A 27,719-nucleotide genomic window follows, 5' to 3' on the forward strand; every position below is an offset into this window, starting at 1 on the left:
TGAGCTACCACGCCCGGTCCCTTTGCCCATTTTTAAAATCTGGTTGTTCATTTTCTTATTGTTGAATTTTAAGCATTTTTTTTTATATTTTGGTAAGCAGTTCTTTATCAGATATATGTTTTGCTAATATATTCTCCCAGTCTGCGGCTTGTCTTCTCATTTTCTTTACCACCTATTTTTGGAAATACAATTTTATTTTCATACAACCATACTCATTTATTTTTATATTGTCTGTGGCTACTTTTGTGCTACAGTGGCATGTTGAATAGTTAGAACAGAGATCATATGGTCAGCAAAACCTAAAACATTCGCTGTTTGGCTCTTTGCAGAAAGTTTGCCAGTCCCTGCTGTAGGAGATGGTTTGAAGGTAAGAGCAGTTCACAAAGGTCCTTTTGTGCTTTACTGAGGACTGTAGATTTTATTCTTTGGGAACCAGTGGATTTTGAGCAAGGGTATGGTAATGCCATTTCTGTGGTAAATTACTCAGGAAAGTGGTCTTATGGATGAATTTGAAGCTATATCTATTGAGGTTCATTGCAGGAAACAGAAACCACTCTAGATATTTTGAGCAGAAAAGGATTTAATATGGGGAATTAGATGCTCATAAAAGTCATTGGATGGGCTGGTGCAGCAGGAGTGAGGGGTCTTCCTAAAGTCTTTGGTTTCAGGCTCACAGGGTTGCAGCTGCATTCACATGCCAAGAAACTACTGCGCCCTTGCGACTGCTTTATGTGTTTGAAGCGGGTATCCAAGCAGTGAGGCATGGAGTCTGCTAGAGCCCCGCCAGTCACCACCACCATAGGACAAATGACTTCTGCCTTCCTTCTGCTTTCCAAATTTCTTGCAAGAACTTCTCATTGGTGCAATGTAGATCACACCCAGAATATATCTGCAAGGGAGTCTGGAAGTCTTCTAGTCCCTGCAATGAGTCAGGGTGGGCCTATGGAATAGAAGAGGGTAGGAATGTCTCACACAGTGGGACTGAGGCCAGACTCAGGAACTGATGAAGAGGACTCTTTTTTTTTTTTTTTTTTTTTGAGACGGAGTTTCGCTCTTGTTACCCAGGCTGGAGTGCAATGGCGCGATCTCGGCTCACCGCAACCTCCGCCTCCTCCGCCTCCTGGGTTCAGGCAATTCTCCTCCCTCAGCCTCCTGAGTAGCTGGGATTACAGGCACGCACCACCATGCCCAGCTAATTTTTTGTAGTTTTAGTAGAGACGGGGTTTCACCGTGTTGACCAGGATGGTCTCGATCTCTTGACCTTGTGATCCACCCGCCTCGGCCTCCCAAAGTGCTGGGATTACAGGCTTGAGCCACCGCGCCCGGCCCGAAGAGGACTCTTGCAGGAACTGGTGAGGCTGCAATTGATGACTAGTGGCGAATAGAGAGGAGACAAGAGAAATACCTAGAAATACCTAGGAGGTGTAATTAAGCAGGACTGCATGGCTGACTAATGAGACAAGGTGAAGGGTGGGGGTGAGGGGATCCCAAATTCCTCTACTGTGATGTCATTAATGGAGACAAGAGACACAAGAGGCTGAGAGCTTATTAAGATGTCACTTTAAAACCACATACCTGGCCAGGCGCGGTGGCTCACGCCTGTAATCCCACTTTGGGAGTCCGAGGCGGGCGGATCATGAGGTCAGAAGTTTGAGACAAGCCTGGCCAACATGGTGAAACCCCGCCTTACTAAAAATAGAAAATATTAGCTGGGCACGGTGGTACGCACCTGTAATCCCAGCTATGTAGGAGGCTGAAGCAGGAGAACCGCTCGAATCTGCAAGGCAGAGGTTACATTGAGTCGAGATTGTGCCACTGCACCCCAGCCTGGGTGATGGAGCAAGACTCCCTCTCAAGAACAACAACAGAAAACCACATCCCCATGGTGGTTGGCTTTGGTGTTGAGCAGTCTTTATGGAACATTGTTACTGCGTGGCTCCTGGCAGAGTTATTTCTCTGGAAGTGCACCCATAGGAGGAGGAATGAGAGCCCAAAATTAAGAAACACGGAACAAAACATCGTATTCCTGACAGTGAACCACAGGGCCACAATAAGCGTTGCCACATTCAGGGCACATGAGTGCTAGTTCTACTTTAACCAGATCTGTATCTGGATTCTACAACTTCTCAATCCTAGAAAATCATAATTGAAAGGGGAAAAAATGTAGAGAGAAGCCAATAAAAAGAGTATGGGTCTTGGAGAAATGACTTTCTAGTCATGAGAGCTTGGCAGCTTGGCCACGTGCTGATGGAAGACCAGAACAGAACTGGCTGCAAATGCTTTGGGCAGATGTGGATGGCAAGGAAGGAGGGGTGCTTCAGCCATGGTGTTTGTGGCTGTGGTTTGGTGAGACGATGTTAGACTTTTTCTTTAGGATTCTGTTGGAACTGGATGGCTCCTTTTAAAGTGCCAAGGTCTGTGGAGATGGTGATTTGGGGTTTGGTTTAGTGACTGTCTTTCTGATGGCATTTTAATAACCTAAGAATAATTCCTTTCAAACGTTGAATTGATTCTGTATGTAGGCTTTTCTTTTTTTAAAATTTATTCATTTTTGAGATGGAATCTTGCTCTGTCACCCATGCTGGAGTGCATTGGCGGGATCTCAGCTCAGTGCAACCTCTGCCTTCTGGATTCAAGTGATTCTCGTGCCCCAGCCTCCTGAATAGCTGTGACTACAGGCACCTGCCACCATGCCTGGCCTCTTTTTCCTTTTTCTTTTCTTATTTTTTTTTTTTTTCTTGAGACAGAGTCTTGATCACTCAGGCTGGAGTGCAGTGGCATGATATCAGCTTACTGCAGCCTCTGCCTCCCAGGTTCAAGCGATTCTTCTGCCTCATCCTCCTGAGTAGATGGGACCACAGGTGCCCGCCACCATGCCCAGCTAATTTTTGTGTTTTTAGTAGAGACGGGGTTTCACCATATTGGCCACACTGGTCTTGAACTCCTGACCTCGTGATCCGCCCGTCTCGGCCTCCCAAAGTGCTGGGATTTCAGGTGTGGGCCATGACGCCTCGCCTCTTTTTTCTTTTTTTTAATTTTGAGACAGGGTCTTGTTCTGTCACCCAGGCTGAAGTGCAGTGGTGCAGTCACGGCTCACTGCAGCCTCGACCTCCCAGGCTCAAGTGATCCTCCTGCCTCAGTCTCCCAAATTGCTGGGACTACAGGTGTGCACCACCACAGCAGGCTGAGTTTTACAATTTTTGTAGACATGGAGTCTGCCCATGTTGCCCAGGCTGGTCTTGAACCCTGGACTCAAGCAATCCACCAGCCTCAGGCTTCTAAAGTGCTGGGATTGTAGGAATGAGCTGTTGAGCCCAGCCGGCTTTTCATTTTGTTTTAGATAAATATAGTAACAGAACTAAAATCTAGGATTTATATTCCGCTTCACATGTACTGGACTTCATGAAGTTATTCTGCATCCTTAACTTGTTGAAGATATAGTGGATGTATTTGTCTCAGTAGCATTGAGGCCTCCCATCCTTATTTCTTAAGTATCGTTTTAGTTCACTTCAGTCTGTCATCTGCCTCTATCATTCTGCTGCAGTTACAGCTGCCAAAGCCCCACCTGACCTCTCTGCCAGTTTAGCATCATGGTCTGGTCCTCTCTAGAAATATTTCATGCCTTGGTTTCTATAATAATGCAGAATCCCAGAGTGTTCCTTTTTTTCCCTTGGTTTTATTGATTTTTATTACTTAAAAAGAGAGTTTAATTCATGCAAAAAAAAAAAAATAAATGTATTATTAGTTTTTGAGACAGAGCCTTGCCCTGTCAACCAGACTGGAGTGCAGTGGTGCAATCTCGGCTCACTGCAACCTCCGCTTCCTGGGTTCAAGCGATTCTTCTGCCTCAGCCTCCCGAGTAGCTGGGACTACAGGTGCGTGCCACCATATGCAGCTAATTTTTTGTATTTTTAGTAGGGATGGGGTTTCACCGTGTTAGCCAGGACGATGTCGATCTCCTGACCTCATGATCCACCTGCCTCAGCCTCCCAAAGTATTGGGATTATAGGCATGAGCCACTGTGTCCAGCCTTACTTTCCACTTTAAGCTTATGTTTGGTCTCCCTTTTCAAGGAAAGTCTTTATGGGTTGAAGGTATTTTTGGCTCTCCGATTATTTGATAATGGAGTGTGAAATTCTGCATCCAGTGGTGTGAAGGGAACAAGAGCTCATTTACTGGCTACCAGTCTGCAGATTTTCTGTTTGGCCTTATGCTGAGTTTCATGTATAGCATGTCTGCATGTTGGGTCTACTTTGTGTGTTTTCAAATTGCCTTGGAAGGTCAACTTTTTTTTTTGAGACTGGGTTTTGCTCTGTCACCCAGGCTGGAGTGCAGTGGCAGAATCACAGCTCACTGCAGCCTCAACCTCCCAGGCCCAAGTGATCTTCCCCCCTCAGCCTCCTAGGTAGCTGGGACTACAGGTGTGTGCCACCATGCCTGGCTAAATATAAATTTTTTTTTTTTTAGTGACCGGGTCTTCCTGTGTTGCCCAGGCTGGTCTGGAATCCTCTTTCTTTAGCCCCCCAAAGTGTTGGGATTACAGGCATAAGCTACTGCACACGGCCTAACAGTACAGCTCTTTAATGACAAAATGACACAAAGATATTTTAATGAAATTAGTGAAAACTTAGAGTAGAATGTGGTGCAGATACTCTTTATTTTATAGTGGAGAATGGGGGATTAGGGCCCGGTGGTTTTATTCCTTTTCTTTGAAATTTTACCTTTAGAACCAGTAAAAAAAAAAAGTTTTATTTCAAATCAAGTAATACATTTTTTCTCTACACTTAGAAAAAGAATGATGAATTGGAGACTCCTGAGGAGTTATTTCTTCCACCTGGTTTGTTGTTTTTTGGGAAGGAGGGGGGTTGGGGAGAGTGGTGCTGAAGCTTTCACCCAAACACCATGCCATGGCTCTGTGCGCCTCATTCATCTTTGTGTCCCCAGCAGGACCTAGAATAGTGCCTTGCTGCACGTAGTAGCTGCTCAGTAAATATTTGCTGAAGGAGTCTCGTGTTCCTGATCTTCAGTCGCTAAAACTTCTGAGTAGGTCATGCTGCTGGTTTACGTTCCCTGGCGCCCTGATTCCTGAGATGTGATGATTTCAGGACCGCAGGGAATAGGGGGCGCTCTTTATCAGAACCGCCTTGTGCTTGTAAGGTGAACCACCAAGAGTGTGCTGGGGTCCCACTGCCTGCACTCTCTGCGGCTTCATCTGTTTTTTCTTCATGATTGATATTTCTGTGTTGAATTGTTTTTTTCGAATCCTTGCAGCTTTTAAGGTTAATATTGGAATCAGAGAAGAATTGACACATAAATAAGTCTTGTTTGGGAAAAGAACATGTAAAGCCTGTGCACTTCAACTCTGCCAGAAAAGAACGTTACTTACCCTCTAAGAATAGATAATATGTCATTTATATCCAGGTGTTCAAATTCCCAAGTGATTGTTGAATCTTAGGAATGTGTGTCTCCCTAAGGACATTAGGATCACTGGAATGCTGCCCCTTTGAGATGGTCACTGGATCCCACAGAGTGATGCCATAACTGTATGAGGCCCTCTGAATTAGACCAGCAAGAACTGGGTCAAGGCCCTTCCCTAGCCGTACATGTATTTGAGAGTTCCATCTTCTACTATGGAAACTGAATTGTCATTTATCAGCATTCATTTTCTATTACTGTGTAACAAATCATCACAAACTTAGGGCTTAAAACAACACCATTTATTAGCTCACAGTCCTGTATGACATAAGTCCAGGATCACATGGCTGGCTTTTCCCTTCAGGGTCTCGCAAGGCCAAAATCAAGGCTCTGGCAGAGCAGCCTTCTTATCTGCATATACTAGGGGAAGAATTTGCTTCAAAGGTCATTCAGGGCCGGGCACAGTGGCTCATGCCTGTAATCCCAGCACTTTGGAAAGCTGAGAGGTGGGCAGATGGCTTGAGTCCAGGAGTTTGAGACCAGCCTGAGCAACATAGCCAAACCCCGTCTCAACAAAAAATACAAAAATTAGCTGGGCATGGTGGCGTACACCTGTCATCCCAGCTACTCAGGAGGCTGAGGCGGGAGTATCGCTTGAGCCCAGGGAGGTCAAGGATGTAGTGAGCTGTGATTGTACCACTCCTCTCCAGCCTGGGCAACAGAGGGAGACCCTGTCTCCAAAAAAAGAAAAAAAAAAGGCATTCAGGTCCTTAGCTGAATTTAGTTACTTGCAGTTGTAGGACTGAGGTACCCATTCCTTGCTGACCATCAGCGGGGGTCTCTCTTAACTTCTTAAGCTTCCCCCACCTACCTCTGCATTCCTTCTCATGGGGCCCTCTCCACTTTCAAGCCAGGAAGGGAGTGTCAGATCTCCCTGTGATTTGAATTGCTCCCATTTTCTTTCCTGCCACCTGCTGGAGAAGGCTCTCTGCTCCCAGGAGGTGATGTGATGCTAATTAGACTGGGTGATCCCACCTGGATGATCCCCTTTCTTAAGGTCAGCTGTGGTACATGATGACATACTCAAGGGTGTGGTGCCTTGTCATATTCACAGGTTTTAGGCATTAGAGTTGGAGTTAGAGTGGGAGGGAGGTCATTTTAGAAATTCTCCCCACAGTAGAAAGACTCTCTCTAATTGGCCAGGTGCAGTGGCTCACACCTGTAATCCCAGCACTTTGAGAGGCTGAGGCAGGAGGATCACTTGAGCCCAGGAGTTTGAGACCCCCATCTCTATAAAAAATAAAATAAAAATGAAAAATTAGCCGGGTGTAGTGGTATGATTCCATTCTTTAAAGGGGTCAGGGAAGTGATGAGTGACTGGATTGGAAGGAATTTGCAAAGTATTGGAGATTACAGGCCCAAGAGTGATTTTGAACCTGACAGCTTGTATCTTTCCTTCATTCAACAAATATTTCTTGAGTGCCTACTGTGGGCCAGGCTCACACTAGGTGCTGAGTCTCCAAAGGTTCACAAAAGAAGACATGGTCCCTGCTCTCATGAATGTGTAATGACATATAGCAGCGCCGTAAAGGGAACGATTAGGATGTTATGAGTGAATGAAGGGAAATTTATGGTAGCCTGGGAGATGAGGGGCATTTAGACTGAGATTTGGCCTAGGAATTTGGCCACCTGGGTGGAAAGTCCAGGAAGAGTATGCCAGGCAAGTAGATCAGCAAAGAGTCTGATGTCCCTTGGTAGGGGTCTGGAGAAGTATTTTGAGGAGTGTCCATTGAGCATATTCTTTTTGGAACCTACCTCCCTCCTGCTGAGTTCCTGCCTTGTGACTTGTCAGGACGTTTAGAAATAATGCTCTGCCCCGGCAAGGTGGCTCACACCTCTAATCCCTACACTTTGGGAGGCTGAGGCCGGAGGATTGCGTGAGGCCAGGAGTTCAAGACCAGCTGGGGCAACATAGCAAGACTTGATCTCTGTTTAAAACAAAAAAAAAAAAAAAAAAAAAAAAAGGAAAGAAAGAACACTCTAATATACTGTAGTCCCCCATTCATTCAAAGTCCTGTGTAGTCCTTTCTGGTCTGGAGCTAGAGTAAAAGGAGGCAGTGAGTGGGCCAGATTCAAACAGGGAATGATGCCAGTGGCAAGAAGGTGAAGAGGTTTTTCTGGCACACCTGTACAGGCTGTGCTCTGCTTTCCTTTCGGGCCAGCCCTATGGAGATTCCTCCTGTGCGTAGTGAAGGTTGATGGCCTGGGATCTCATCTCCTAAGTGGCAACCGTGTCTTATACCCTCATAATTCAGGATTGGGGATCTCGGGTCATAGGACAAAGCACAGGCCGCTGTCTCTGTTCAGGGTACCTCTAGCTGTCGATGGCCGTGTTGAGCAGTTGAACTCTTCTCCTCTGAACTCTCTAGCTCTCTTTCAAGTTTGGGAGGGTGTTTGAACACTGTTCTCCACTAAGCCCAACATACAGCCTGGAAGTAGATTAGAGGAGTCACCATTCACTGTACATTCTCGCTCAAGGTGAGTTTTTTTAGCCTAATAAAATTGCCACCATCGAGAAGGTTGCTCTGTACTCTAGGGTGAGCAAAAGGAAATGGTTTGTCTTCCGGAAATCTTTCTGTAATTTAGAATGGACTTGGCAGCAGTTTTATTTTTACCTTCCCTGTCATTTGTGAGGCCAACAGTCCAGAGATAGGGTGTGGAATGGAGCCATAAATTACCCTTGCAGTGACTAGAAGGAGCCCATTTTCATCTATTTGTGCCTTTCCCGGCTCACTTCTCCTTTTACCTCCCTCTTCATTTTTTTTCCTCATCTTCATTTGAGTGTGGAGGAAGAATTGAGGAGGGTGCAGGTGGGAGTAGGTTTATTTATTGATGCATCTCTGGGTGGTAGAGACCGTTTCTTTTCCCATTACAGCTTCCTTTTTTTATTTTTTCATGCTTCTATTTTAAGTGCCTGTTTCTTTCTGGTTCTGTCTCGCTGGAATCTGGCCCAGCTCCACTCAATTTTTTTTTCCATGCAGCTATTAAAAGACAATGACCAGTTAAGAGTGTGCTCAGAGAAAGGACAGACTTGAGAGTGGGAGCCCTTTAGGTTCTAGTAATCCTAGGCAAATACTGGTTCCTGGATTGGAATGTGAGATGAGTTTTATTTGGCAATTTTACTTTCTGTGCTTGTTTTATAGGACAAAAGTCAATAATCAGGTTTTTTTGAGACGGAATCTCGCTCTGTCACGCAGGCTGGAGTGCAGCGGCGGGATCTGGCTCACTGCAACCTCCGTCCCCAGGCTGTTCTCAAACTCCACCTCAGGTGATCCACCTGTCTCGGCCTCCCAAAGTGTTGGGATTAAAGGCATGAACCACTGTGCCTGGCCAGTAATCAAGTTTTTATACCTTGAAACTCCTCTTTTGCTGAACTCCAATACCAGTGGGCCTGAGTCTGAGGTCAATGAACCTGCCTTTTATTCTGGGCCTCTTTTACCAAGATAGAAAAGTATGCTTGGCATCTGGTATCCAGCCAGCCATGAATTCCTTTTCTTTTTTCTTTCTTGGAGACAGGGTCTCTCGCTCTATTGCCCGGGATAGAGTGCAGTGGTGAGATCACAGCTTACTACAGCCTCGACCTCCCGGGCTCAAGTGAACCTCCCACCTCAGCCTCCAGCATAGCTGGGATCACAGGCACTCGCCACCAAAAAAAAATTTTTTTTTGTAGAGACAAGGTCTCCCTATGTTGCCAGGCTGGTTTTGTACCCTCGGGCTCGAGTGATCCTCTGACCTTGGTCTCCCAAAGTGCTGGAATTACAGGTGTGAGCCACCGCCTCCAGCCTAGCCACGAATTCTCGACATTTGGGAGAGATGTGTCCCTCGTCTTTATAGAATCCCTACATTTACTAATTCAGAAATGTTTGTAGGGTCTTGAATTTTGCCTGAATTACATTCCCATTCACATTGTTGCTTTCTGTTTTTTTTGAGCATACCCTCACACCATACCTGCCTTCTACAACTTTTACTCACTTGTTTCTCACTCCACAATGGCTTTTTAAAATTATTAAGTTTACTAAGGTATAATTTCCAACAGTAAAATCCATCCTTGCTAGTGTATAGTTCTGTAAGTTTTGACAAAAGCATGCAGCCAGGTAGCCACTATCATAATCAAGATACAGAAAGGCTGGACGCAATGGGTCACGCCTGTAGTCCTACTGCTTTGGGAGGCTGAGGTGGGTGGATCACCTGAGAGCAGGAGTTTGAGACCAGCCTGGCCAACATGGTGAAACACCATCTCTACTAAAAATACAAAAGTGAGCTGGGCGTGGTGGTAGGAGCCTGTGATCCCAGCTACGTGGAAGGCTGAGGCAGGACAATCACTTGAACCTGGGAGGTGGAGGTTGCGATGAGCTGAGATTGCACCACTTCACTCCAGCCTGGGCAAAAGAGTGAAACTCAGTGTCAAAAAAAACAAAAACAAAAACAAAAGAAACAAAAAAGATGCAGAGAAAGTTTCATCACCCCCGAAAATTCCTGGTTCCCCTTTGTCGCCATCTCTTCCTTCTCCCCCTCGCCACTGGCAAGCATGGATCTGTTTTCTAAGTCTGACCTCTTCTTGAATATCTTAAAAATGGGAAGGTACACTATGTAGCCTTTGGAGTCTTTTACTTAGCAGAATGCAGTTGTGATTCACCGCTGTCGCTGCGTGTACCAGCAGTTCATTCCCTTTACACACTGGGTTTATTCCACTGTATGTACCACAGTTGGTCTGTTCATACGCCAGTTGAAGAACTTGGAGTTGCTTACGGTTTTTGGTGATTACAAACAAAGTCTCTATGATCATTTGCATACAGACTTTTCTGCAAACACGTTTTCATTTCTCATGGGTAAATACCTAGGAGAAGCTGGGTGCGGTGGCTCATGCCTATAATCCCAGCACTTTGGGTGGCCAAGATGGGCAGGTTGCTTGAGCTTTGGAGTTTGAGATCATCTTGGGCAATATGGTAAAACCCCTTCTCTACCAAAAAATGCAAAAATTAGCTGGGCATGGTGGCCCGTACCTGTGATCCCAGCTACTTGGGAGGCTGAGGTGGGAGGATTACTGGAGCCCAGGAGGTCGCATTGAGCCATGATCATGCCACTGCACTCCAGTCTGGGTGACAGAGCAAGACCCTGTCTGAAAATAATAACTAAAAAAAGATACTTAGGAGTAGGATTGTCAGTTTGCATGCTAAGTGCATATTTAACTTTATAAGAAACCGCCAAACAGTTTACAAAGTGGCTGGATCATGTTGTGTTCCCGCCATCAATGTATGGGAGTTCCAATTACTTTGCCTCCTAACCAGGACTTCTTACCATCAGTTGTATAAAAATTTGTCAATTCTTTTTGTGTGTGTGTGTGTGTGTGTGTGTGTGTGTGTGTGTGTGTGAAAGACAGAGTCTTATTCTGTCACCCAGACTGGACTACAGTGGCACAATCTTGGCTCACTGCAGCCTTGGCCTCCCAGGTTCAAGCGATTTTCCTGCCTTAGCCTCCTGAGTAGCTGGGATTGCAGGCGCCAGCCACTGTGACTGATTACATTTTTTTTTTTTTTTTTTAAGACACAGTCTGCCTCTGTTGCCTTGGCTAGAGTGCAATAGCATGATTTTTAATAGAGACGGGGTTTCACCCATGTTAGCCAGGCTAGTCTCAAACACCTGACTTCAAGTGATCTGCCTGCTTTGGCCTCCCAAAGTGTTGGGATTACAGGTGTGAGCCACTGTGCCCGACCTAAAAATACTTTGTCTATTCTAATAGATACTTAATGATATCTCATTGTAGTTTTAATTTGCGCTTCCCAGAGAACTTACGATGTTGAACTTTATTTGTGTGCTCATTCGCCATCTGTAGATCTTCTTTGGTGAAGTGTCTGTTCAGATCTTTTGTTTAGTCAGGGTTTGGCTTTGTCACCCAAGCTGGAGTGCAGTGGCATGATCTCGGCTCACTGTAATCTCCACCTCCCAAGCTCAAGCCATCCTCCTGCCTCAGCCTTCCAAGTAGCTGGGACTACATGTGCTTGCTACCATATCTAGCAAATTTTTGTATTTTTGTAGAGATAGGGTTTCGCCATGTTGCCCAGGCTGGTCTCAAACTCCTGACCTCAGGTGATCTGCCCATCTCAAATCTTTTGATTGTTTTAAAAATATTAGGTTGTTTTCTAACTGCTGAGTTTTAAGAGTTCTCTATCAAGTCTAGATAAAATTCCTTTATCAGATATATGTTGTCAACGATAAAAGCCACAAACTCTATAAATTTAGAAGAGAGCTTTATTTCTAAAGTGGAGGGTTACCTGCAGGCAGGAAGTGGAGCCTCCACCGGAAACCAAAAAGCAGGCACTCCAAGGGAGGGAAGGATGAGACAGGAATTTACGCTGAACTGGTTGGCCGAGTTTACATATTTATCAGGTTATAGGAGAAGCTATAAATATTCACAAAGGGAGACGCATGCGTCATAAACTAACACGTTTGTTACCTGTGCCCTTTGTTGCCCGTTGGGATGGACACTTAATATTTAAATGTATTGCAGTTAGACCCTGTCCATCAGAAGGTGAAGCAGTGGACAGAAAGATACTCAGTGCACAGCCTACACGCCATGGGCGGTGGCCTCTTATCAGGAAGGAATGCTGGTCAGTTGCTGTGTGGAAACCACAAAAGGGAAGCCAGCTTAAGGCAGTTGGTTGAAATCAGCAGTGATCAAGTCTTTTGAGAGAGTTGATTTCTGTTTAACCCTGAGGAAAGAAAGACTCATAGTGGCTACGGAAGGCGGGGGTGTAACGAGGTGTATCTGAGCTTGCATGTCATGGTGGCTGGGAATTAAGGTTTTTAAGGTTTCTCTGGGGTCCTCTTGGCCAAGCCCGGGGGCGGAGAGGGGGGGTCCAGGCTTAGGATTTTATTATTTTGTGGTATTGTGAAGGTCTTTTCCTTTTTTTGGTGAGTGACTTTAGAAGAGCAGGAGTTCAAAAATTTTGATGCAGCCACAAAATGCTTTTTAAAAAAGTGTTTCACTATTTATTTAGACGGAATCTTCCTACATTGCCTGGGCCAGTCCCAATTGATCCTCCTGTTTCCGCCTCCCAAAGTACTGGGATTACAGGCATGAGCCACTGCACACAGCCTCATTTCATTAGATATTTTTACTCATCCACAAATTTCTTCCCTATTTCTCCCCTCTCCCTAGCTCCTTGCAACCATCATTCTGCTTTTTCACTCAATGAGTTTGACTATTCTAGGTACCATTTAAATGGAATCACACAGGATTTGTCTTTTTGCCACTGGCTTCTTTCAATTAGTGTAGTATCCTCGAGGTTCATCCATGTTGTAGCCTGTGTCAAAATTTCCTTCGTTTTTAAGGCTGAATAATACTCATATGTGTGCATTTGCCACACTTCATCCATTCATTTGTCGAAGGTGGGTTGCTTCTATCTCTTGGCTATTGTGAATAATGCTGCTGTCTACCTGAGTGTGCAAATATCTCTCCTGAGGTCTTGCTTTGAGTTTTTTGGGTTTTTTTTTTTGAGACAGAGTCTTGCTCTGTTGCCCAGGTTGGAATGCAATGGTGTGATTTCAGCTCACTACAACCTCCACCTCCAGGGTTCAAGTGATTCTCCTGCCTCAGCCTCCCAAGTAGCTGGGACTACAGACATGTGCCACCATGCCCAGCTAAATTTTCTATTTTTAGTGGAGATGGGGTTTTGCCATGTTGGTGAGGCTGGTCTCAAACTCCTGACCTCAGGTGATCTACCCATCTCGGCTTCCCAAAGTGCTAGAATTGCAGGCGTGAGCCACCATGCCAGCCCTCAGTTCTTTTGCATGTATACCCAGAAGTGCAATTACTGGGTCATATGGTAATTCTATTATTTTCTTTTTCTTTTTTTTTTTTTGGACATGGAATTTCATTGTTGTCACCCCAGCTGGAGTGCAGTGGCACAATCTCAACTCACTTCAACTTCCACCTCCCAGGTTCAAGCAATTCTTCTGCCTCAGCCTCTCAAGCTGCTGGGACTACAGGTGCCCGCCACTGCACTTGGCTAATTTTTGTATTTTTACTAAAGACAGGGTTTCACATGTTTACCAGGCTGGTGTCGAACTCCTGACCTCAGGTGGTCCACCTGCCTGAGCCTCCCAAAGTGCTGGGATTATAGGCGGGAGCCACTGCACCTGGCCAAGCCTTTTTTTTTTTTTTTTTTTTTTTTTTAAATATATAAACAGAATCCTATTTTGTTTAAACAGGAACCGTTTAAACAAAACCATTACAAAGGTTTTGAACTGTTGCAAAGGTGACAGTGGTCAGCAAAGCTGCACTGAGGTGACAGTCATGTTATCAGCCAGGCTCACTCTCCAGCCAGGTGGCTTCCCCAAAGCAGCATTGTGTTCTGTGATGGAAATTTCTATCTGAGCAGAATTATAAATCACAGCATATCCACTAAGGTGGAAGCTTCTTGAGGTCCAGGACTCTGTTTTGTCTCTAGAACGAGGCCTAACACTCAGAAAAGGATGTTTGAGTACAATTCAGCAGCCCTCATGAAGGGCAAGACATGGTGTCCCATGGCACCCAAGGCTCTGACTGTCAGGGTGTAGCCGAGGATGGAGTCCAGGGCTGTGACTGTCAAAGCTTACATGCCAAGGGTCAGCAAGCAGCCCTGTCCTGGGGACCTCATCTGCATTAGAACTGCTTTGGGGAGCATGGCTCCAGGTCGTGGTTGGCTTTCCTTTAGGAGGCCTCAGTTCTTGAGAGAGGACCTTAGGTAAGGACACACCGCATTCTGAGAAGGGCATGCTATAAAGAGAGCTGAATTTCCATAATGAGGTGACTTAAAACCATTTGTGAAGTTTGGCCTGACTGGCACAGCCATTCAACTGCTTTCTGCCTGCCCTGGGGGCTACGTAATACCTCCCCACCCCCTAAATGGTGAGGGGCACTTGGGCCAAGGTTGAAGTCGTGGGCAGAGCCAAGCCTGGCTGTCCCAGCCATCGCCTCGCATTTGTCTGGGTGCTATTTTGGCCACGATGTGTGGTTTCAGCATCTGGGCCAGCTTTTCATCACAATAGGATCCCATCTTTTATGGGTTGAGTGAGTTCTCTAAGAGAGGAAACTGCCTAACAGAAGAGTTGTCTCAGATGTGGAGGCCTTCTCTTCCTTTAAGTGTCTTATTTTAAAGGTAACACAAGAGCCAAACCTGGAAACTCCAGATTTAGGGCAAGAGGAGATTTTGGGGAGAGGGAATGTATGGGGTTTGTGTGTTAGGGGGTGGTGGCTGGCCACGGGTGGGGAGGTGGCAGTTCGTGCAAAGTGGTCCTAGCTGCCCCTGGCTTTGGGCTGATCCCACCCTGCCCAGCCCATGATTCAGGGTAAGCCGCTATGATTAGTGGTTAAGTGTTTCTGAAAGTATTCTCTCTCCACTCTGACCACATGCCCTTTCTGGGAAGTGAGGGCAGGTCCAGGGAGTAATGGGACCTGCCCTGTTGTCATGCCCAGCTGCTCTGCAGAGGGACAAGGAGCCCGGCGTCTGGAGGTGATCACGGACAGGTCTATCTGAGGGGCTGACAGTGCACTTTCTGCAAGTTCTGCAGCTCCCTGAGGGGTCCAGCTCGCTCCTGTGGGCTGCAAGTTCCAAATCAGAGAGGCGTTTGTCCTAGTAAGGGATCCTTGGATGAAACAAACCTTCTATTAACCAATTTTCTCTCTCAAGCTCTGCCCTCAACACATATAGATGTGAACACCTACACCCACACACAAGCACACACACAGACACACATGCAGAGATACACACATAGGTGCACACACACAGACACACATGCAGACACAGACACACACACAGAAAGACATACACACATATGCGCACACACATGCATACACGTGCATACACACACACACACCAGCCTGCTCAGGGCTGCCTGCCTTTCCCTTTTTAACTCATTTGTGCTCATTCCACTTTCAAGGAGGAGCTGTGGTAAAATGCTTAAGGCGAACATTTCTTCCCATGAAGTGAGGACTTTGAAATATTCGTCTTTGACTGAGGTGTGGTTGACAGCTTTTTTTTGAGACAGAGCCTCTCCTCTGTTGCCCAGGCTGGAGTGCAATGGTGCAATCTTGGCTCACTGCAACTTCCACCTCCCAGGTTCTAAGCAATTCTCCTGCCTCAGCCTCCGGAGTAGCTGGGATTACAGGTGTGCACCACCATGCCTGGCTAATTTTATATTTCTAGTAGAGACGGGGTTTTGCCATGTTGGCCAGGCTGGTCTCGAACTCCAGACCTCAGGTAGTCCTCCTGCCTTGGCCTCCCAAAGTGCTGGGATTACAGGCATGAGCCACCACGCCCAGCCTACAGTATTTGATTTATGAAATTAGCTCAGGGAAAAAGGTGGCAAAAGAGAGTGCACATTGAGTCTTTATTTCCACAGCTGAGTCGTACCCTGTCTGCATTGCCACGCAGTGTTTAGGTGTGAGGGACTCCGGAGTTTGCTAGGTTTCTCTGTTTTTCTCCTTTTTTTTTTTTTTTTTTTTTTTTGTCTGGGGTTGGGAGCAAGAAAAACTTTAAAAAACTTTTTTTGTTTTTGAAACAACGTCTCACTCTTTCGCCACACTGTCAGGCTGAAGTGGTCCTCTCACCTTGTCCTCCCAAGTGATCCTCCTACCTCATCCTCCCTGGGACCACAGGGGCGTGCCACCATGCCTGGCTAATGTTTCAAAATTTTTGGTAGAAATAGGGTCTCATTATGTTGCCCAGGCTGGTGTCGAACTGTTGGGCTCAAGTGATCATCCCAGCTCAGCCTCCCAAAGTGTTGGAATTGCAGGCATGAGCCACTGCACCTTCCCAAAAGTTTATGTTTTTTCCGTTACTCACAGGTGTACAAGCTCAGCGAAGGAAGCTGGAAAAATCTAGAAGAGCACAAAAGGGAGGGGGGGGCCAGGGAGTAATGGGACCCGCCCTGTTGTCATGCCCGATTGCTCTGCAGAGGGACAAGGAGCCCGGGGTCAGGAGGTGACCATGGACAGGTCTATCTGAGGGTTGACAGCGCACTTTATTCCCAACATCTAAAGCTAATGACTGTTAAGATTTTGGTTTATGTTCATCTTGTCAAAGCCTGTTTCTTTCTCTGGAGAAGGTAGCTGGTGAGGGTGGTTCATATTCCCCCCCAAAGCCTCCTGCTGACTGTCTCAAAACACAGCGATGTTCTGCTGGGGGTGGATATTCCCAGCAGGGAACTTTCTATTATACCTCTTAATTTCACCATTGGCCAAATGACCAGTGAAACAGTAGACCAGGAGGAATTTAACTTGAGTTCGGGCTTCCTGTCCCAGCCTCTGACCTAAGAGCTCTATAGAGCTTCTGTGTCTGTTTGCTTATCTGTAAAATGGGGATAATTATAGTAAGCTACCTCTAGGGTTCCCATGTTAAATGAGAAAATATAATGTAACGTGCATAGCACACACATTGCCTGGAACATAATGTTATAGCTCAGTGAATATATTACCTTTATTTATTTATTTACTTTTTTTTTTTTTTTTTTTTTTGGAGACACTCTCACTCTGTCACCCAGGCTGGAGTACAATGACGTGATCTTGGCTCCCTGAATCCTCTACCTTCTGGGCTCAAATGATCTTCCTACTTCAGCCTCCCAAGTAGCTGGGACTACAGGCATGCACCGGTAGTGCAGCTAATTTTGTTTATTTTTTGTAGAGGCAAAGTCTTATTATGTTGCTCAGGCTGGTCTTGAACACCCATCCTCCCACCTTGGACTCCCAAAGTGTTGGGATAACAGACATGAGCCACTGCGCCCAGCCACCTTTATTGTTGAGAGTAGTCTTATCACCCCATGTTTTGTGCTACAAATTGTCTCTGGGCCTCTCTGTTTCTCTGCCTGGAGAGGGGTGCTCTTTTCTTCACTGCCTGGTACTGGAACCATCTCACAGTTGCAAAGTAGTAGCTGCTTACTAAGTAAGAGAAGAGCCTCCTTTAGTTGAAACAGATGAACTGAAGGGCAGGGAGGTTTAGACATTTTCACTGAGTGAACAAAGTCACGCTGCAGAAAGAACTTGGGAGTGCAATGCTGCATGTTGCTTGTGTTCTCTGAAGATGTCTGATAGGTTTTCTGCTGTTAAATCCCACAGTTGTTCTTTGTGATTTGTGTCCATTTCTGCATTGTTTCTCATTTACTTGGATGGACTGTTGAGTCATCTTTTCTAGATAAAACGTGCCTAGGCCAGGTGCAGTGGCTCATAGCTATAATCCCAGCACTTTAGGAGGCTGAGGTGGGTGGATCACTTGAGACCAGGAGTTCGAGACCAGCCTTGGCAACATAGTGAGACCCTGTCTCTACAAAAATAAAAACATGAGCCAGGCATGATGCTGTGCACCTATAGCCCAGCTGCTGGGGAGGCTCAGGTGGGAGGAACACTTAAGCCCAGGAGTTTGAGGCTGCAGTGAGCTGTGATCGTACCACTCCAGCCTGGGCAACAGAGGGTAACCCTGTCTCTAAACAAACTAACAAGTAAACAACAATGAAAGAAATGTTTCAACATATGCATTGATTAAAAGTTGTTTAATGCCCTTGACTTTTATTGCCAAGGGAATCATCTTTCTAGCTATAGAGAAAATTGCTTTGGATAAGTTTTGAGCTCTTTTTGCCTAATGGGAGAAATATTTCATCTGTGCCTGTCCAGTGATTCTTGTTTATTTGTAACATTTGAGCCCAGTAAAAATAATGTGATGGTCATAGGATATTTTGCCAATTAGTTCAGATGTAGGGGCAATTCACCCTGGATTTGTTTATTTCAAGTGGAAAAGTTTACACAAAGTTACCTTCTGAGCTTTTTACCAAAAAGGAAACTTCCCTGAGCCACTCTGCTGGGAACCAGCTTCTGTTGAGTCCAAAACTAGAGGGGCAGTTAAAGGTCTTGTTTCCAATAAATGGCAGGAGAAGGGAATATGATGACTTAGGAAGGAAACCCTTCTGTCCTTTTCACAGTGACTTATGTCTGTCTGCTTTCTACTTTGAACCCCCAGGACTCACAGACATTCAGGTGCTTCAGCTAGAACAACCCCAGCAACCGGCGAGCAAAGCCCTGGTGCTCGGAGTCGGCACCGCCAGCCCGTCAAGAACTCAGGCCACAGTGGCTTGGCCAATGGCACAGGTGAGTGATGGCACCTCACGCCAGCCTGCCCTGAAGCCGTGGGCTCTCAGCTGTTCTAACGTGGACATGGGAGCCTGCCCACTGTGTCAGAATAGAGGGTGGGTGTCAGAAGGCTCTAGGACTAAACTGGATATGAATCCATTAGTCTTCCTATGGACCCATCTTCTGTCTCTGGCATGTTCTGTACAGCCAAGGTTATTCTCCATATGACTGTGCTCTTCTAAAGTACTCATTTGCACAGAAATAAAAAGTCTTGTCTTTCTCTTCATTTCTTTTTAAAATTTTTTTTGAGACGGAGTTTCGCTCTTGTTTTGCAGGCTGGAGTGCAGTGGTGCGCCATCTCAGCTCACTGCAACCTCTGCCTCCTCGGTTCAAGTGATTCTCCTGCCTCAGCCTCCCAAGTAGCTGGGATTAGAGGCATGCGCCACCATGCCTGGCTAATTTTGTATTTTTAGTAGAGATGGGGCTTCTCCATGTTGGTCAGGCTGGTCTCAAACTTCTGACCTCAGGCGACCTGCCCATCATGGCCTCCCAAAGTGCTAGAATTACAGGTATGAGCCACTGCACCCAGCCTCTATTCATTTCTTATCAGCATTGGATTTCATTGCTGATAAGATACTCATTTATACATGGCGTATTTTTGATTTCCTTCACCTAAGGGAATTATCAGACTAGGGAAAAACAGGACTAAGTATCGTTGCTAAGTGCTAAGTCAGATGATGGCACCACCAGTGAATGGGTTGGGATGCTTACCAGGACAAAGCCAGGTGACTACTTGGGGTTGTGCTGTGGCCATCCCAGTGGGGGCTCCATTTGAGAGGAGATGGTCCCATCCACGTGCACACAGAATTTCCCCCCACTTGGCTCTGCCTCCCTGTAAGTGGGATGGGAAGGACCTATTTCAAAACATCATTTCCTGTCCTGCTCTCCCTCTCTCTCATCAGGACAGTCAAAAAGGAAAAAGAACAGACAATCCCATTCATTTCTCTAAACTTCTCAAAGATTGTCAAATCTTTAGTGACTGCTGGTCGTGTGATAATTTGTCTTCATTTGAGGCAGTTGGGCAGGGACGTAGATGTTTTGCTTCAATGAACTGTAGGTGGGGGAATGCTGGCATTGAAATTGGTAAGTGACACTGAAATAGATTTCTAATGCTCGTGACTGACAGCAGAGTTGTGGCATGAAAGCCAGGAGACCCAGAGCAGCATGGCCCTTCATGGAAGTGTTGTTGTGGCATTGTTAAGTGACTGTGTGACAAACTTCCTGAGTGGAAGAAATTGATTTGGGTTCCTCTGTAATACCTTTCAGTTCTCTGGCAGCACCATATGGGGGCTTCAGAGTCCCTGTGGCTGCCCATGTTGCCTGGTACCCTGTTATCTGCAATGGACCACAGGGTGGGAGCGGTCTGTGTCTCACAAAGTGTACCGTGAGTCAGTGGCCTGAACTCCCTGGAATTTGGGACCTGCCTGAAGGACTTGAGTGAACTGACTAGCTCACCCTGAGCCTTGGGGAAAGGAGGAGCTGCAGGTAGGGTGTCCTCGGGCTGCCATCTCAGCCACCTGGCGCCCCTGTGCCACCACCCATATCCTTGTGTTTGGAATATCCAGTGGTAGCTGAGCCTGACCTTCCTGTCTGTGTGAAGGAGACAGCGAGGTGATGGCGGTGAGCTGTGGTATACAGAACCATAGGCAGCTCTGCAAGCATTTTTCTTTTAGAAAACTAAGGGGCTTATGGAGGAGGGCAGTGTTTACAAATGGGGATAGGGGACTGGCTTTTAGCAACCAGCTGACTCCCAGGTGCCGTGGCAGAGGGACCAGCAGCTTTGTTCTGCCAGGGCCTGTGTTACTGGGATCGTGGTTTCCCTCAACCACCTCTACTTTTCCTATAAAAACTATTGGTGAATCGCCTTTCTATGGTGAAGGTCCTTGAGTCACTCTTTTTGGACATTTCCTTTTTTTTGTTTTGTTTAATTTTTGCATATCTTCCTATGGCAACCTTTTTTTTTGAAATGGAGTCTCGCTCTGTTGCCAGGCTAGAGTGCAGTGAACCAATCTTGGCTCACTGCAACCTCTGCCTCCCCAGGTTCAAGCAATTCTCCTGCCTCAGCCTCCTGAGCAGCTAGGACTACAGGCGTGTGCCACCACACCTAGCCAATTTTTTGCTATTTTAGTATAGACGGGGTTTCACCGTGTTGCCAAGACTGGTCTCGAGCTCCTGAGCCCAGGCAATCCGCCCGCCTCAGCCTCCCAAAGTGCTGGGGTTATAGGCGTGAGCCGTTGCACCCGGCCCTTGGACATTTCAATAGAGTCGTATTTCCCTTACGTTTATTTTTAGGTACCATTACTTATTTGTCCTTATCTCTAGGAACATTATATTCTAGCAGCTGAGGCAGGTGCCAGCCGCATCTTCAAAAGCCAAGTGTGCCTAAGGCCTAACCTCAGACTGCCTTGGAAATGTTTCATGGTGGGGTCTCTCAGTGCCTCAAGATCCCTCTCTGGAGGATAGTCGTGTTTTAGGGGTTCCTGTCCACTCCGGTGCTGAGGCCTTGTGTTCATCTCTCCCCTTTCTTCTGTGATGGTGGTTCACCTTTACCTCACAGGCAGCCTGTGCTTTAGAGGGTCTCTAACATCTGCCCCAAGGGGTCAGAACTGTATCACCTTTGCTGTGGGGAGCAGGCAGAAGCTCCTCTCTTTGGCAGCGCAGGACCAGACGGGGGTTGAGGGTGTGAATGAGGACATCTTCCTCCCTCAGTCTGCTGCTGTGAGAACTCTGAGGACCAGTTCCAAGATGGTGGTGCTGGGGAACTCTGCCTCCTGGAAGAGTTTCCACAGACTTGCGAGATTTATTTAGCAGCCTTTTTTGGCTGCGTACTGCAGTTATGCATGAAAAAGAAATTTGGGGCCAAACCAGAGCTGGGCTCCAGGTGTTTTTTTTATGTTGTTGCAACCATAAAGTATCCATTTTTATAAAATAAGGGTGAATGGCAGCCTGTGTGTATAAATATTATATTTCTAAGTTTTAGAAGTGGTGGAATCAAGAAATAGACTAATGGCACAGCTCTTCATTGAGACTTGTATGGAATTATTTACTTGCTAATTCTTTATTGAAGACTTTACCAAAAAAATTTACATATTTTCCTTCTTCCCTAAATGTAATTTCCATACTCATCAGTCAGAAGTTGCATCAGCTGTGGTCAGATTCCGACTCCTCATCTATAATACGTGTTGAAGGCCCAGTGACTTGCTGGGTCTTAGTTTTCTCATTTGCAAAATTAGGGCAAAAGTTGGGTGTGGTGACACACATCTGTAGTTCCAGCTACTCAGGAGGCTGAGCCAGGAGGATCCTTTGAGCCCAGGAGGCAGATGTTGCAGTGAGCTGAGATTGCGCCACTATACTCCAGCCTGGGTGACAGAGTGAGACCCTGGTTCAAAAAAAAAAATTACAGCAAAAGTATATATGTCATAAGTTGTTATAAGGAATAAATTACAGGTATACCTTAAAGATATTATGGGTTTGGCCGGGCGCGGTGGCTCACGCCTGTAATCCCAGCAATTTGGGAGGCTGAGGCTGGCGGATCACGAGGTCAAGAGATCGAGACCATCCTGGCCAACATGGTGAAACCCCATCTCTACTAAAAATACAAAAATTAGCTGGGGGTAGTGGTGTGCACCTGTAGTCCCAGCTACTCGGGAGGCTGAGGCAGGAGAATTGCTTGAACCCAGGAGGCGGAGGTTGCAGTGAGCCGAGATTGTGCCACTGCACTCCAGCCTGGCGATAGAGCAAGACTCTGTCTCAAAAAAAAAAAAAAAAGATATTATGGGTTTGTTTCCAAACTACCACAATAAAATGAATATCACAAAAAAGGAAGTCACATGAATTTTTTGGTTTCCCAGTGCATATAAAAGTTATGTTTATATTATACTGTAGTCCATAAAATGTACAACAGCATTATGTCTAAAAAATGTACATACCTTAATTTAAAAATACCTCACTGTTAAAAGTGCTAACAATTATCTGAGCCTTTGGCCAGTGGAAATCTCTTTGCTGGTGGAGGGTCTTGCCTTGATGTTGATGGCTGCTGACTGACCAGGGTGGTGGTTGTTGAAGGTCGATGTGGCTGTGGAAATTTGTTCAAATAAGGCAACATGAGGCCGGGCGCGGGGGCTCATGCCTGTAACCTCAGCTCTTTGGGAGGCTGAGGCAGGTGAATCACGAGGTCAGGAGATCAAGACTATCCTGGTCAACATGGTGAAACCCCATCTCTACTAAAATACAAAAAATTAGCTGGCGTGGTGGCAGGAGCCTGTAGTCCCAGTTGCTTGGGAGGCTGAGGCAGGGGAATTGCTTGAACCCAGGAGGCAGAGGTCACAGTGAGCTGAGATCGTGCCACTGCACTGCAGCCTGGGCGACAAGAGTGAAACTCCATCTCAAAAAAATAAAAAAAGACAATGTGAAGTGTGCAGAATCAGTCAGCGCTTCCTTTCATCAAAGATTTCTCTGTAGCATGTGCTGCTGTTTGGCAGCATTTTACCCACAGTAGAACATTTTTAAAAATTGGAGTCAATTTTCTTAAACTTTGCCGCTGCTTTATCAACTAAGTATATGGAATATTCTAAATACTTGTTGTCGTTTCAACAATGTTCACAGCATCTTCACCAGAAGTAGATTCTATCTCAAGAAACTGCTTTTGTTGCTCATCTGTAAGATACAACTCCTAAACTGTTCCAGTCTTATCATGAGATTGAAGCAGTTTAGTCCCGTCTTCAGGCCTACTTCTAATTCTAGTTCGCTTGCTCTTTCCACCACATCTGCATTTCCTTCCTCCACCGGCGTCTTTGAACCTCTCAAAGCATCCGTGAAGGTTCCAATGCACTTCTTCCAAACTCCTGTTGTGTTGCTATGTTGACCCCCTCCCACGAATCACACATGTTCTCAATGGCATCTAGAATGGTGAGTCCTTTTTAGTTTTTTTTTAATTTTCTTTATTTTTTCGAGATGGGAGTTTTGCTTTTGTTCCCCAGGCTGGAATGCAGTGGCGTGATCTCAGCTCACTGCAACCTCCACCTCCCGGGTTCAAGTGATTCTCCTGCCTGAGGACCCCCTCACCCCGTGAGTAGCTGGGATTATAGGCATGTGCCACTATGCCCAGCTAATTTTTGTATTTTTAGTAGAGTCAGAGTTTCACCATGTTGGCCAGGCTGATAATCAAACTCCTGACCTCATATGATCCACCTGCCTCGGCCTGCCAAAGTGTTGGGATTACAGACATGAGCCACTGTGCCTGGCCCAAATTTGCTATTCTGTATGGATACAGCTTGTGGCACTGCAAAACAATGGCAGCAGTAACATCATCAAAGATCACTGGTCACAGATCTCCGTGGCAGATATAAATAAGAAGGATACATTTTGAGTTGGAAAAGTTTGACATGTTGTGAGAATTACCAAAATGTGACACAGAGATGTGAAGGGAGTTCATGCTGTTGGAAAAATGATGCTGAGACATAGACATGCTGGATGTCAGGTTGCCGCAAGCCTTCAGTTTGTAAAAATCACATAGTGGAACTCAACAGAACAAGGTGTGGCTGTATATAAACATGCAGAGTGCTTGACAGGGTGCCTGGCACATAGCTTTTATCTTTATGAATAATTTCATGGAGTTTTAATTATGCAGCATGAATATATATATGTATTTTTTTTTCACTGCATTTTTCTTTTCTAAAATTTTCCTATGGAGATGGGGGACAGATCTTACTTTGTTACCCAGGCCGGTCTCAAACTCCTGGCTTGAATCGATCCTCTTGCCTCAGCCTTCCAAAGTGTTGGGATTACAGGCGCGAGCCACTGAGCAGAACCTATTTTTATACATCGTTTCGTGTATCTATGTGCTCTTCTTCTTTGCTTTTTAAAAAGTGACCTCATACTATTGAGCAGTTAGTATTCCACAATTCATCAAACCATTCCTTAATTCTTGTGTATTTCCCTGTTGCAAAACAAAATTCTGCGGTAAATATCTGCATATAGCTTTGTTTCTTCTTGAGTGAAATTCTTAAGTCAAAGGATGTGAATTTTTAAAAATGAGCTCTAGTGTATATTAGCAGACTGTCTAAGAGGATCAATCATATATCCAAAGGTAGTATAAAATGTTCATAAAGTGGTATATAAGGATTATTTTTTCTGCAACCTTGTAAATATCGGTTTATAATTTTTTGCTAATAGTATTAAGTGCCACCTCATTGGTTAAAAAGTTTAACCTCATTGCATTTTCTAATTTACTAGTTGCTTAACTGTTTCCTTTTTCTTGTGTCTCTCTTCATAGTATTTGATTTGTTCTTTAGCGATTTAGAAGTTTATTTTAGAGGTTTATATAAGCTCTTAATATATTTTAGGTACAATTTTTAAAAATTGTAGTAGAAAACACATAATGTGAAATTTACCATTTAAACCATGTGTAATTTGGTGGCATAAATTACAGTCACAATGTGGAGCAACTATCACCACCAGTGTACATTTCCAGAAATTTTTCATCATCCCAAAGGGATTCTCTGTATCCATTAAACCGTAACATTTCCCCACCACCTGCCCACCCGCCACCTGCAGCCTGTGGTAACCCCTATTCTACTGTCTGTCTCTGCATTTTCTTATTCTAGGTACATCATATAAGTGGACTAATGTGTCCTTTTGTGTCTGGCTTATTTCACTTAGCATAGTGTTTTCAAGATTTATCCATGTTGTAGCATGTATCAGAATTTCCTTCCTTTTTAAGGCCAAATAATATTCCATTGTATATACATATCACATTTTGTTTATCCATTTATCTGTAGATGAACATTTGGGTTGTTTCCACCTTTGGGCTATTGGAATAATGCAACTGGGAACTTGGCTGTACAAGTATCTGAGCCCAAGCTTTCAGTTCTTTTGGCTGTATACCTAGGAAGGGAATTACTATGGTAATTCTATATGTAACATGTCATGCTCATCCTAGTGGACCTGACATGTGTAGCTAAAAGTTTTATCCGTTACATTTATGATTATAAATTTTCTCATATCACTGTTTTGCATTTTATCTTATTTTTGTGAGTAGTATTGTAGAAAAGGAATTAAGAATTTTAAAAATAATTAGGCCTGACCATTTAAAAAATGGATATAATTTCACTTTTTGTGTCAATGTAAGTTTTTGTCTATAAAATGAGATACTTTTTTTCTTTATGGCCACATTGGGTCTGCAGAGATAAATACTTTTATCTGTTTTCACTTTCTTTCTTTCTTCCATGATGTTATCTTATCAAAACAAATATCCCACTGGAATTTATAGTGATATATGTATCACTATAATATATAACTATAAATATATATTTATATGTAATATATATTATATAGACATGTACGTATATCAAATGAGGACTGGGTCTAAATTATTTTCTATAGTGGGATCCTATTAGCACAGAGACATTAGGTAAATAGTTTCATTTTTCACTGTGATTTTATTTAGTGTTAATCACTTACCACATTCTTACATACAGTGAGAATTTGTTTCTTGTTTTGAGTAAGTCCCGTTTGATTTTTATTGCTGGTGTGTTACCATATTTTCTTTAATGTCTGGAAGAGCTGGTTTTGCCTTTTTTTCCTCCATGATACTCTTTAATCATTCATACATTTTCAAAACAAATTTCAAATTTTGAATTCTTTGAACCACTGTGAATGTAAGTAGGAATTGTGTTCATCTATATATAAACCAGGGAAGGATTTTTACCTTCCCAACAATCAGGTAACGTGGTATGGCATTTTTAAGTTTTGTTCCTTTTTCCCCCCACGTAATGTAACTGTTTTTCATTATATGAGCTTCCCTCATCCCATGCTGTGCTAATTTTGAAATCTTTGTCCAGTTTTGGTTGCTCTCGTGAAGAGCTGACTGATCAGCTGCCTTGTCAGTGCAGTTGCTTGTGTTTCATGGATGAAAGACACCGACTGCCTTGCCATGGCCCACATGTGATGAGCTGATCTTCAGTAGAAGGAGCTTCTGCTGTTGCTGGTGCTGGCTTTCTACGTGCCTCAGTGCAGAGCTGAAAAGTCCTGAGTGTCCACCATGAGCCTGTGATACACCACACACACCTAAACGTCTTGGAACACACAGTGCGCTGGCAGTGTCTCTAGGATTAAGCAAAATAATTTCGAATTCCTGGTCTTTTTTTTGGCTAACTGGGACTACAGTTGTGTCTCAGTTCTGAATGAATATATGGTTCATAAAGTTGGAATGTTTAACCAACATCACAGAGGGAACCTTTTGAAATACACAAGGTTATAGAAAGCAGAGGCTGTGCAACTGCCATCTTACCACTTACCATTTGGTACCCCACTTTCCCTCCTTGGTACCCCACTTTCACTCCCATTTGGGAAACATCGAAGCTGTCTTTGTTCCCCACGCCCATTGTTTTTACTTCATGGTGTTCTGGCTTGAATACTGGTTCTGCTACTTGCTGACTATACAACACCTCTGTGACTGGTCCCTCTATGAGCCTCAGTTTTGTCTACAGTGAAATGGGAACAATAATATCTTCCTCCCAAGGTCATTGGCAGAATCAGTGAGCTAATAAAAGTGAAGTTGCTAAAGGCAATGCAGAATCCTGGATTGGATCTTGGAACAGAAACAAAACAGTGCAAAAGCTGGTGAAATCTAAGTAAAGTCTAGAGTTTGTTAATAGTAGTATACTACTTATTATTTTAGTGTTGGCAAATGTAGGCTGGAATGCAATGGCATGCTCTCGGCTCACTGCAGTCTCCCCATCCCGGGCTTAAGCGATTTTCCTGCCTCAGCCTCCCAAGTAGCTGGGACTACAGGCGCGCGCCACCATGCCCAGCTAATTTTTTGTATTTTAAGTAGAGACGGGGTTTTGCCATGTTGGCCAGGCTGGTCTTGAACTCCTGACCTCATGTGATCCACTTTGGCCTCCCAAAGTGCTGGCATTACAGGCGTGAGCCACTGCGCCTGGCCTAATTTTTTTTATTTTTAGTAGAGACAGGGTTTTACCATGTTGGCCACTCTGGTCTCGAACTCCTGACCTCAGGTGATCCCCCTGCCTCGGCCTCCCAAAGTGCTGGGATTATAGGCATGAAGCACTGTGTCCAGCCA

General features: G+C 45.0%; 1 protein-coding gene across 4 annotated transcripts in view; it reads left to right on the forward strand.

The window, feature by feature from the left end:
* Positions 1-27,719, forward strand: part of WWP2 (WW domain containing E3 ubiquitin protein ligase 2) — a 172,642-nt gene that overhangs the window by 87,649 nt on the left and 57,274 nt on the right. For all 4 annotated transcript variants that reach the window (XM_032284332.1, XM_032284334.1, XM_032284333.1 and 1 more), the window contains one exon: positions 18,465-18,592. In XM_032284332.1, the coding sequence (XP_032140223.1) occupies positions 18,465-18,592 (128 nt within the window). The remainder of the gene's footprint in view (positions 1-18,464; positions 18,593-27,719) is intronic.

Source organism: Sapajus apella, unplaced genomic scaffold (assembly GCF_009761245.1).
Source record: "Sapajus apella isolate SASKATOON/1434 unplaced genomic scaffold, GSC_monkey_1.0 scaffold15, whole genome shotgun sequence".
NCBI classification, from domain to species: Eukaryota; Metazoa; Chordata; class Mammalia; order Primates; family Cebidae; genus Sapajus; species Sapajus apella.